Below are 12806 nucleotides of genomic sequence, written 5' to 3' on the forward strand. Positions count from 1 at the left end.
CCTCTAAGCTCTTCTGACCACGTATGGGTAAAAGTGGACATCTCGTTGGCAATTATGAGTGAACTGCCAAAGCACAGACGTGTATGGCAATTTGCTCAAGCTGGTTGATCCGGCTGAAAATCCGCTCTCTCTCTCTCTTGAAGACTGGTCCATCATCACATCAGCTCCTAACAGATTGCTCCTGAAATTTCTTCCACCATGGATTCATTTATGTTCTTTACAAGTTCATTCCATCCCACAAGCAACTTTTCTGTCAATCATCAAGGTTGTAGGCCATGATACACTGATGCATATGGTGAAGCTATTGCAAAAAAAGAACTCTCATTCTCCTCCTGGAAGAAAAACCATCCTGATTGCAACCTGCGTTCTCAGCACAGATTGGAACCATTGTGAATTTGTCTGAAGAGCAGCCAGGCTCACCGGTGATCAAAATTCCCCCCACCTTCATCATCCTATAAAGCCTTCTCGGAGCTGGTCAGGTCTGTGTGGTGCACAGTCCTCTTGCATTCCTTCACCCGAAAGGAAGGACTCATGCCAGGGAAAAAGTGAAATTCTTGAATTCTGTCTTCACTAAAAATGCCATGGTCCCAAACCCATCCCTTCTTATATCCACCCTTTCCACGATTATAAAATTTTCCCTACAGCATGTTCGTGTCACCCCTGCTGTCGTGGAGACGTTTCTCATCCGGATTGACAACTACTCAGCAACTAGTCCCAGTGGCTCTAATCCCCAGGAAATGTGCTTCAGTCTTACATCATACCCTCTCTCCTCTCTCTTTCACATTTCCTTTGTGAATGGCCAACTTCCGCCATCTCATCTCCTCCTCTTCCGATGTGAGGGGTGAGGTCCGATGGCACCAAGATTCTGCCCTGCCTTTCCGCCAATACTCAACCTCCCTCTGACGTCAGCCAATTCTCTCCACTCTCCAACCACCGCTACCTTACTGATATGCCGCCTCACACAATTATCCCATCTCAACTGCGGGCCACCGCTATTCCTCTGACCGTGCTCCTTTAACCTATCTGCTTTCTTTGCCATTCTCTCTCCCCATCCGCACCAAGTGTCCAGCCCATTTCAGCCGGCACTTTACCAATCTCTCCTGCACACTAATCTCTTCCCTCAGTTCATCCATACTCTTTCTACCCACCCTCCTCACTCCCGCAATCTTCCTGACCCAGTTGTTCTCGCAAACCTGCAAGCTCTGGTGTTGTCTCTGTCAATGCCACCACCTCCACACTGTAAAGGTCGGCCGGCATTACACACGGCATCAGAACCATCCCTTTCAATTTTCTTGATATTTTTCTGTCGGCCATTACTCCCTCCACCCTCCTCCATACATTCACACCCACCTGAGTCCTCCGCCGCATCTCTGCCTCAGACTTACCATCCACGTTCACTGTTCTCCCCAGATACTCAAACCTATTTCCCTGTCAGATCTCCTTCCCCTCAAACCTGATATTCATTTGTTTTCTCTGCTGCCCTTCCCGTATCGCCTCAGTCTTCTTGCTTCTCATCTTCAACCCACATTTCTCAAATGCCTCCTTTCACTCCCCCAGTACTTCCTGCATCTACCACCCACTCTCCACAACAGCCAGATCACTTGCATACAGCATCCTCGCCATACTGCCCCTCAAGCTCATCTTCCTGCTTACCAGCTCCACTACCATGATAAACAAGAGTGGGCTGAGAGAGCTTCCCTGCCTCAAGCCGATGTTCACGCTGAACTTCTCAGACATCCGAGGACCAATCAAAACTCTTCCCTTCGTTCCCTTGTACATCCCTTCCACCAACCTAACTTCTGCTTCCGGCACTCCCATCCATCTCAGTGTTGCCATCACTATCTCTCTCGGGACAGTGTCGTCTACAGGCCCTCTCGAGGTCGACAAATCCCAATGCCATCTAACCTCGCACCTCCAACCTTTTCTCCACCAGCTGTCTCAGTATGACCATCCCATCCATCATTCCTCTTCCCTTTCAAAACCCTTGCTGCTCTTGCCCAATCTCCATCTCGACAAACTTCCTCATCCTCCCATCCAGAATCCTCTCCAGCACCTTCATGACACGACGAAGGAGCGTAATGTTCCTGTACTTCCCTGGATATTGAACAGCTCCCTTCTTCTTCCATATTGCACAATTAACCCTGTCCTCCAATCCTCCAGAATTGAAATAAGAAATATTCCAAAATCATTCAGAAATAAGAAAGATTCCAAAAGCTCCTTTCCAGAAGAAAGATTCTAATGCTACCGATGCAGGTTATGCATTTAATTATTTATTTATGCCATCCACTTGCAGTGACACAATTTTTTTTTTCATGCCTTCAACTGGCTATGATGACGCCACTGCCACCGAGGATACAGATTATAAAGTGGTAAACGATGACGTCATTGTGCACACATGAAGTGGGTACTGTGCCAGATCGGTGCAATGCCCAAAATCGACGGAATGAGGTTATTAACTGGCTGTGAATCGATACATTTCAAATTGCTTCTCGAATCGATTGGTGAATCGATTGACACCGCATCCTGTCATTTTAAAAGGAATAATGAGCGACCGTGGGCGTTAATCTTCATCCTGATGAGGCAACAATTACATGGAAGGAAGGAAGGAAGGAAGGAAGGAAGGAGTGTGCTCATTCTCCAAGTTATTGATGGATATAAATACTTATCTGGTCATGTGAAAAGCAAGTTTTATCGAAAATACAGGATGGGCCGCCAGGAGCCCCGGATTACAAAGGGACTTGAACAGTCGTTCATGCAGTAAATAAATCAATCGGCCATTGATTCAAATGAGTTTCTCGACCTTGTCAGATGAAAGAGCTTATGTTGTTATCATTTTCTGCACAAGCAGTACTGAACAATCCAGAATACTCAAGCATCCCAGAATACTGTCGGTCTGCTTTTAAAATGTGCAAAAAACAAATTTAACTGATGCTTTGATGCACTCGGTATGTCTGGGACGTAAGACGTCAAGACATACTGGTCAGGAAGGACGTACAGTTGGTTTTAAACTTTTAACCTCAGCAGCGTACGAGTGATCGCGCTTCCTTTGATCCTCATGGCTGTTTCTAAAGCGATTTGTCATTTTTTCTGAACCGGCTGTGCTTTAGAAAGGTTATATGGTTTCTCTTTGTGAGTTTCAAAGCAAAATATATTTGATAACACCCGGTTTCCGAGCCGTTTGCCGTATGAACGTGCTTTCCAAATTACCGAGCCAATTTTTTCTCCACCCGTCACACGACGATTGGTAGCTGTTTATAAAGATTAATGTTTATACACATCTCCCTGAAACGCCTATAAATCAACGTTGTTTTTTTCATTTGTTTCGTGATATCCTCCCGAAACAAGGGTTAAAGCTTCTCAAGGTTTTTGGGTTGTGTACAGTACTGTAATGTAATCGGTAATCGGCACTCCACACCGACTCCAATCGGCCGATGCAGATTACCGAAAAATGGCCGATATCTGCCTGTGCCGATTAGCGGCTCCGATATCGGCCCAGTACGAGAGTCCATCATTGTAGCCGAGGACAGGCACCATCTCTGCTCTAACTCGCTTATCTCTGACAACCTGTTTGGCTTCCAAACCTGCAATTCCAACTCAGATATGTTACGACGACTCCTGACACAGCAGTGGATGGATGAATGCTTTGAACGACAAGAAAGAAGTTAGGGCCATCTCTTAAGCCTTTGATACTGTCCAGCATCTGGACTTGATTATTACCATTGATGTCCTTTACATTGATATTTCTGTTCAGGCTGGGGTTCCATGGGCAACATTTTCGGAATGACATTATTCTTCAATTAAATCAATGACCTGTCTTATTCGCTTGAAAATGTACTTTACCATTTTGTTGATGAGCTCAACCTGTGTAGAACGATGACACATCACTCTTGCGAAAGGGCAGCTGCTGCCAAATACCTTTCATCAGAATTGGACAAGATAAGCTGTTATTCAGTCACTTGAAACATGGCATTCATTGCCAGCAAGTCACACACTCCCACAACGTCTCTCCACAAGGATCAGAAATCAAACTATCCAATCTGCTTCTCTGAACAGCCATTTGAAGAGATGCAACCCCTGGACCTCATTGGCCTCACCATCTGCCATAACATTTCATGTGAGGATCATATCGCCAAGCTAGCATGAAAGGCGAGTTGCCGTCTGGGTTTCTCATCACAGCGTACAAGACTTTCATACAGAGCTCAATAGAGTATGGTTACGCACTCTGTGCTGGCACTCCTGATTCCCTCAACTTGCTTCTCATGAGGCAGTCGAAAATAAGTCCTTCCACACCATTGGAAAGTTGAGACAGGAGGCAGACTCCGAAGAACTGTCACTCTCCTACTGGCGTCAAGTAGATGGGCACTCTATTTTATACAAGCTTACATCTGGCCTTTCACCTCCTGCCCTCTCAAGTAACCTCGGTCACACACTGTACGCTCCTCAAGAAACCCTCAACTACTCACCCACCCTCCCAAAGCGCAGGCTGGATTCCCACCTACATTCATGCTTCCCTTCATTCTCCTGAATGTGGAATCATCTCCCTATGTCCTTTATATTGCCTCCTCAATTAAGTATTTCAAATGCACCACCGATTGCGACCTCATGCGCTCACACATGATCTCTTCTATACACGCTGATTATTTCCCATTCTGTTCCTCCCTGGGCCATTGTTACTCATATTTGTGTTATTCCTCCTTTCGTCATTGTGTATGCCTTCCCCTCTCTCCTCCAAAAGGCAAAACATAAAATATGAACCTAAAGCACGACCACAGACCACCATCCAAAAGATGTGTGCAAGAAACAAGTGGCATCAGTCTTAAATGGCAATTTGGGATGAATGTTCGCAGAGGCCATCTACATATTACATCTGCAAAAGTTGAAGTGGGGTAAGAATTAAAGGTCTTAGCCAAGGTTAACATAACAGGAGGGAAGAAAAAGAACAATTTTAAAAGGAATTTTAAAAGGAAAGGGGAAAGAGAAAGGGGCAAAATATTTATTCAACAACAACAGAAAAATGTAGAAAGCTCAATATTATGTGCATCAAGTCACCAAACTTTTGACCTTTCTCGCACCCCATTCCCTTTTTGTTCCGACCTGATACATTAATCCTTATTCAACCCAGGTGTACATCGCTTGCATGCACACAGACATACTTAGTAGTCCACTCTAAACAGAGCACAGAATATATATTCAATTAGCATTCTCCTATTTTGAGTCAACGCAAAAAGAAGGCGAACTGTTAAAACATCAGCAAGTGAACAACAACTTGGCCATTTGGAATGGAGTGCGGTCTGGTTCGAAACTTACTTTGCAGCTGGTACACATAGGCAGGGAAGAACTCTCATGTGAGAGTTTGTATTATTGATCTTTGATCATTTCATCAGGGAAAAAAAAAACAATAGATTAAATTTCAAGCAAAAGTTTTTTTAAAAAAATAAAAATTTTAAAGAGTCACTTATCCCATCCTTAAAAACAATTTTACCATATTTTTAATCAAGTTCAACAAGGCATTTATGTCCTCTGTCATGTAAAAGCTTGCTTCCTCTCATTTGGTTGTTGACACTCATCCACCTCCACCAATTCTCCCACCACCCCCTCCCCCACCTCCCCAGCACTCCCTACCCTCACCCCCTCCCACTGACAACCACAGAAATTATAATGTTCAGCTGATCAGTGAATCTCAACCTCGGTTTGCAAATATGTTTTCATTGCAGTGGTGGCTACAAACTCAGCGAAACCTAGCAGTGCTGGGTATAGACAGACACGTGCATTCTGTAGACAAGCCAGGCTACCAAAGGCAGGGGATAGGCTCAATTGCTTGCAATGGCAAGCGCTGTGACCTCACGACAGTCGCACGCAAGCCTGCCTTGCTGTGAGTGGGGGGCAAAAGCGCAGGCATCCAAACAAGCCCATACCACTATGAGATGATCGGCAGTGTGCAAGCTCTGTGGCCCGATCGATAGCGGCAACACGAGCAGTGCAGGGAGGCTGTTGAGTGCTCAATCGTCCTCCGAGTGCATCGTCCATTCTCATTCCCTGCCCACAGTACCACTGCCTGTGGCTGCCTTCCAGTAACCCTTTCGCACTTTTTGCCTCACTCTTTCTTCTTCCTTTATCTTCAAAAATGATGTAAAAAATAAGGTGAAAGAAAGCCACAATCGCACGTTTTCAATCCCCTCTGAATATAAATTTGAACCGAGTGGAAAAATGACGACAGAGGATGGAGGTGTCTCGTTCTGACAATATGGAACGGGTAGACCTGGGATGAATAAAAACTGTCAGAAAGATGGAGGTGATCTCACACACAAAAAACAAACTGAAGGATTACTGTAGCGAGAGTGTTTGGCGATTGGTTCGGTCCTAGAGCTTGGCTGTTACATTACAAGTGAGTTTCAATCAAACTCGGTGGTGTAATGGTTAAAACGTCTGTTCCGAGTATGGGTGGTCGGTGGTTGAACATAAAAGACCAAAAATGGTACCTTCCTTGCTCGATGCTCAGCATTTAAAGGGAGAGCGCACAGAGAAACAATGCTGGAAGGCAATGGCAAACCACCCAGTATAACCCTCGCTAAGAAACTATTTCAGCAGCACCAACGCTCTGTAAAGAGTGCGGCACATCAAAAATTTGCCAAATCTGATGCAATATTTTTGACCCCCACACCTTCAGTCAAGGTCAGATACTGAGGACATTCAAATGAGCTCCGTCCGACCGATCTGTCCATGAACTTTTGTGTTCACGATATTTCAAAAAATATATAAAAAAACCTTGAACATTTACCTTTCATATTGCAGATATCTAGTCCTCATGACATTATCTCAACCTGATTAGATCAAGGCTGTGATTGGCTGAATTATGTTGCCATAGCAACCGTCTCAGCAACCGGTCGTGTGTACGTGTTATTTCAAAAAGAAAACGTTCAAGATTTCCCTTTCATATTACAAAGAACTATTTATTCCTCGTACCATCCAAAAGGTGGGGGATCGACAGTATCAGCTCCGAGCTTACGCGGTAATTTAAATTCAGTTGGGAATAGTCTTTGGAATTATCACAAATAGTCAGGATTGAGAAATGAGCAAACTCTTTTGGGGAAAAAAAAATTAATGGGGTTATTATTTTGGTATACATGGTCGAGGCTCATGGAAAAGTTAGAGCAGAATGGAACGGAACAAAATGGAAAAGGGGAAATCAACAGCAGGAGCCTAAGACGATTCTTTATCAGGAGCCAGATATGTGAAGGATTTTGGCAAAGGCAAGTGAAGTAAGAAAATGCTTCAGAGGTCAGGAAGATTTTTGCAGGAAATGCTTGTGCTTCTACCTCCAAAAAAAGGGAAGAAAGTCCAAAAAAAAGAGAAAAAAAAGGTGTGTACGTTGTTGTTTCATCATCCATTCATTGAAGGGCTGAGAGAGAGACATTCATGTCATGACCCCTGTTAATCTGTCGTTGGAATTAACAATGGGAGAGACAAAATGTGACAACACAAACCGAAACCGCAAGCAAACTACAAACCAAAATGCTGACATCGATGTCAGCACTAAAGGTGAAGAAAGTTTTCAGAGACTCGGCCAAACAGGTTACTCTAAATTTTCAGATCCAATGTGGAGCGATTCTGCTGAGAAGGTGCTCGTTCTCTCTGGTACGAGTGACCAGATAGCGCTGTTTGTTTACAAACCAACTCGGTAAACAGTCAATACAGCAAACTGACTTTCATGCAAGAAAAACTGCATTTTCACAGTCGGCTCGATGTGTAGATGTTCCGATAATCACTACAATTGAGAACAAGTCGAAAAGTTGGTGGCAACAAGCAGCATGACCTTGCTCTCTGATCCCACGGTCAACTGGGATTATTGGACAAGGTCAGGTTGTTTGCTGTCACTCACTTCTGAGCATATTCCCCAATGTAGTGATTATTCCGAATTGCAAGATGGACCTAGAATGGCATTCGGTAGAGCGTTTACCTCCGCAAGGGTGAACGGTTTACATTTTGTATCATACCGATTGGCCGGATCCGGATCTGGACCTCAACCAAAATCTAATCAATTCCTTGTCACACATCCAACCTGTCCACAAAGTTTCGGCTGAATCCGTCCATAACTTTTTGAGACATCCTGCTCACAGAGACAGACAGACAGTCAGGGGTAAAAACAAAACTTCAGTCTGAATTAGGTGGCGGCGGTAACGAGGGTTGCAATTCTGACATGATGATGCCTCTGATAACAGGGGCAAACTCAGAAGGTAAGTCGTGACAGCACAAGATCGCAGTAGGCCTAGTGTTTGTGTAATGGTTAAGGTCCTTGGCTTAAGTTCCAAGGGTCTCGAATTCAAGCCACTGGCGGGTTGTTGAATTAACACCAGGTATGGTTGACTCAGCCTGTCGTCCTTCCAAGGTCGATTTAATGAGTACTAGTGTGCCAGTAACAGGGGAATTGCATCAGCAGCACAGCTGCGCCCCCAGGAAATGATGCAGCCAAGCAGCCACAGCCTGCATACGAATGAATGAGTGAATGAATGAAATCACATGCCCAAGGGATATCAGACAATATATGTCACCCCAGGCTTTCAGAATAAACAAGCAAACAATACAAGAGACATTCAGAAATGTTTGCGATGGATAAGGCTTGGAGAAATGCTGATGAGAGAGATTGTAAAGGAATGGCATAACTACTAGAGGGAACCGATTGAAATTGTTTTTTTGTTTTTTTAATGTGCCACAAAAGGGGAAAAATGAATAAATGATGAGCCAAAATTTGCAAGCTGAACCCTGATGGACAACAATCAAAGCACATTGGTGCAATTTCTCAAAATCAAGTCGCACATCAACTCATTCTGAATGGCAAACTAGCCCACAAAGCACGGCACAAAACAAAACAAGTCAAGCAGGAACTTTGCTCACTCCTTAGAGATGGCAAAGTCCACAATGATTAACTCAGCATTGAGGACCAAAAGATAGCTGACAAGATCCTTCAAAACAGAGGAGAGCTGGACGGAATGGTGTATCTAATGGACTATTACTATACACTTTGGGTTGAGAGTAGAAGGGGCTGCTTGACCTTTTAAACTCTTGCATGAACACAATGCAGTTATTCAGGCTGTTGAGACAGGCCAAAGTGGTTACACTACCTGAACACAAAGACGGTCAATGTGCAAAGAGTCGCTGGCCAAAATCATTGCTGTATTCAAACTATAAGGTCTATGATTGGATCATGATGGAAAGAAGAGCTCCAACTGTGAATAGGCTCCTTAAGAGAAACTCTCTTCAGGAAATGACTGAACAAAATCATTGCTCGACTCGAAACAGAGCGAGAGCTCGTGACAAAGACAGGTGACAATATGACAAAGTGGAAGTTGAGAAACAATTCCAGATGTGAATGGGGAGAGCCTCAGCAAACACTTGAATACTGCCTGGTGCAGTGCCCCACCCCTCAACATCCTCTACTATTCAGGAACAATTCAGGATGAACGGCAAGATCAGATCCTGCCTGTGATTTTTGAGTGAAAAGCTTTGATGATGAATGGGAAGAGCTGGAATGATCGAATTACGTTGTAATGAAAAACTACAACGGAACTCGATCGAGCACATACCTCCGCCAGGCTGAACAGTTTAAATTTTGTATCCCATTGGTAGGACTGATGCGGATCAGGACTTTAACCAAAATCGAATCGGCTTGGTCTCGTCACCGACCCAACTCGTCCACCTAGTTTTGTCATAACTCTTCCACAACTTTTTGAAATATCATGCGAAATCGTGAAAACAAACAAACAAACTGGTGAAAGCAAAACCTCCGTCCACCGAGGGGGGGGGGGGAACATGCAAGCTTGAATAAAGTATTTTCACTGAAGGCCTGTTAATTGATCGACGATTCTCCCCAAATCTGCAATAAATGCATTATGGTTCTGTAAAACAAACACCCTAAGGCTGTTATAAAATTGGGTCTCCTTCCCATCACAAATAATTCCATTCCAAGAGGACTAACCCCTCCGTTTCATTCTGAACCGGGAACATTCTGTTGCATTCTGAAGCAGATTGTATATATTCCCTCCTGAGATTCTGGGGTCAAGGTTGTGTAGCGTATTGTATGCACGACATGCACACAGTCACTTGATTCGCTGACAAAATGGTGGGTGATGTTCTTCCCACGATCTGTTTTTGGGATGCAAATCGCATGGAGAGTGGTTTCGAAGCAGCGACAAGACGGTGGAAGTGCAGGAAATGCATCTGAAAACAGCAACGTCTATGGTTACGTAGCACTACTATGGCAAAAAGAAGCACTGTGTACAGCTTTAGCAACAATGGCTGGGAGCATGATGACAATGCTGGGAACATGATGGCATTTGGTCAAAACGCACTCCAATTGCTAGTCAGGATGAGTTGTGAAAGCGTTCTGCGGGAACTCGGCGGGGATTCTTCCTTGGCCTGATTGAAGGTAAGGTTTCCATATGGAAGGTGTGAATTTAGGCGGAGAAGTCGGTGGTTAAGCTGTTCCGGAAACGGAATGCATTGTCATACAAACGAGGTAAATTGGGGCAAAGGATAAACTCCAATTTGGGAATCTTGAAAAGGTTACAACACCAAGTGAATGAAATTTTTTGTTATGCCCCACCAACCAACTAAGTTGGCGGGGGATATAGAAATGGGTTCCGTCCGTCACATTTCGTTTCCGGAGCTTAACTACAAATCCCCTCAACATATATTTACGAAATTTGGTACACATATGAAGCAAGTGGCGAACTGGTGCCTTTTGATATTTTCTAATTGATAGGTCACATGGTTTGGCAGCCATGTTGGATTCAAGAAAAATATGAAATAATGTTTTCTCTGGAATCACATAACCTAGCGAAGCAAAAATTTGCCACTATCATCTTCCATCATGTCTGCATATAGAGTAAAAATTATGACGTCACAAGTCACATGGTTTGGAGGCCATCTTGGACAGAAAAACACACCTCATCCGATTAACACGAAACTTCACACACGTATTCCACTGGAGGATTGGAGGCAGAATGTAAATTTATGATGTCATAGGTCACATGGTTCGTCAGCCATCTTGGATTGAAAATTGATAAATTTTTAAAATCTTCTTCTCCAGAACGGCTGAACAGATTGAGGCAAAATTTCACATACACTTTCCCCAAGACATCCTTTCAGAAGTTTGTTAATTTCTAATTGATAGGTCACATGGTTTGGCAGCCATATTGAATTTACCCTAAAACCTTCAAACATCTTCTCCAGAATGGCTGGTCAGATCAAGGGGAAACTTCACCTACATATTGCACACGATTAGGGAATATAAGTTTGCTAATCCTCATTTACTATGGCTGGGGATATCGAAGACTTTGTCTTCAACGGATGCTAGTTGTTGTTGTTTACAGTCGAAGCTCATGGACAAGCTGGAACACAGAACAACCCAGGACATATAACAAAAAGAACAGCACAAAGAGGGGTGTGGTGAGACACACGAACAGCAGGGTAGAGGGACAAAAATAGAGGGAGACTTGGAGGAGGCTTCAGGAAAGCCTGGTGTTGGCACAGTGGTTAGGGCAGTGGCTTGTGACCCAAAAGGTCCTGAGTTCAAGCCCCGTTGGGACACTGAATTAATATATGTATGTATATATATATATATATATATATATATATATATATATATATATATATATATATATATATATACACATATATATATACACATATATATATACATATATACATATATCAAAGTCGAAAACACCAGGGGGTTGACTCAGCCTGCCATCCTTCCGAGGTCGGCGAAATGAGTACCAGTTGTACTGGGCCCGGTTTATGCCCCGGTTAGAATAGGTGTACCATATCCCTGTGTGTCGTAATAGGCGACCAGGGTTGTGTCAGGAAGGGCATCCAGCATAAAAACCTATGCCAAATCATTATGCGGACAACAAGTTGATCCGCTGTGGCGACCCCTAACGGGAGGAAGAAGAAGAAGGAGGAGGAGGAGGAGGAGGAGGAGGAGGAGGAGGAGGAGGAGGAGGAGGAGGAGGAGGAGGAGGAGGAGGAGGAGGAGGAGGAGGAGGAGGAGGAGGAGGAGGAGGAGGAGGAGGAGGAGGAGGAGGAGGAGGAGGAGGAGGAGGAGGAGGAGGAGGAGGAGGAGGAGGAGAAGGAGAAGGAGAAGGAGAAGGAGAAGGAGAAGGAGAAGAAAAGAAGAAAAGAAGAAGAAAAAGAAGAAGAAGAAGAAGAAGAAGAAGAGACTTGGAGGAAAAATATGTGGGGAAGAATGAGAGAAAGGGGAAGGGTAGAGACAAATGGGGTTAACAAGCGTGCAAATTCTCAATCACAGAAGTGGTTCAAAGCAAAACTCGGGAAGAAGCAGAAATGGGAAAAAAGATGAAGAGGAAGGTCAGGAGCCAGGGTGGAACCAGATAAAGCTGTACACAGTGCTTCTTTTTGCCATAGTAGTGCGACGTAATCATAGAAATGGGGTTTGAGAAGGCTAAATGAGGGTACTAAAAATCATGGGTGTAAATGGGCGATGACCTGAGATCGTGATGAACAAATGTATTGAAGCCTTGGAGGGAAGAATGTGATTGAACAGACTGAGGAAGTTGGTTCCACATTCAGGGGGGGAAAAAGTAACGAATGAGTGGAGAATGAGCAGTGAGCCTAGATCCTGGGAGTTTCACCAGAAGTGGGTCACTGGCAGACCATGTCTAACCTGCAAAAACCTGGAAGGGTAGCGGGTGTTGGGGGAACAGAGCACAGAAAGGGAAGAGGGTGCAAGACCAGAAAGGAAGTCGGAGAAGACAGAGACACCACTGACCTGTCTGCAATGTGAAAGT

At 44.2% G+C, this 12806-nt stretch overlaps 1 protein-coding gene across 8 annotated transcripts in view; it reads right to left on the reverse strand.

Annotated features, from left to right (window-relative positions):
• ZCCHC7 (zinc finger CCHC-type containing 7) overlaps positions 1–12806 on the reverse strand; it is a 430079-nt gene that overhangs the window by 304542 nt on the left and 112731 nt on the right. The window contains exon 1 of one of the 8 annotated variants that reach the window (XM_085881653.1): positions 5916–6042. The exons of the other annotated variants lie outside the window; for them this stretch is intronic. Coding sequence (XP_085737779.1) covers positions 5916–6033 — 118 coding nt within the window. The 5' untranslated portion in view covers positions 6034–6042. Of the gene's footprint in view, positions 1–5915; positions 6043–12806 lie in introns of those variants that run through there. 8 annotated transcript variants of the gene reach the window in all.

This window comes from Eptatretus burgeri, chromosome 5 (assembly GCF_056783735.1).
Source record: "Eptatretus burgeri isolate ZD-2024b chromosome 5, Ebu_testis_v1, whole genome shotgun sequence".
NCBI lineage: Eukaryota > Metazoa > Chordata > Myxini > Myxiniformes > Myxinidae > Eptatretus > Eptatretus burgeri.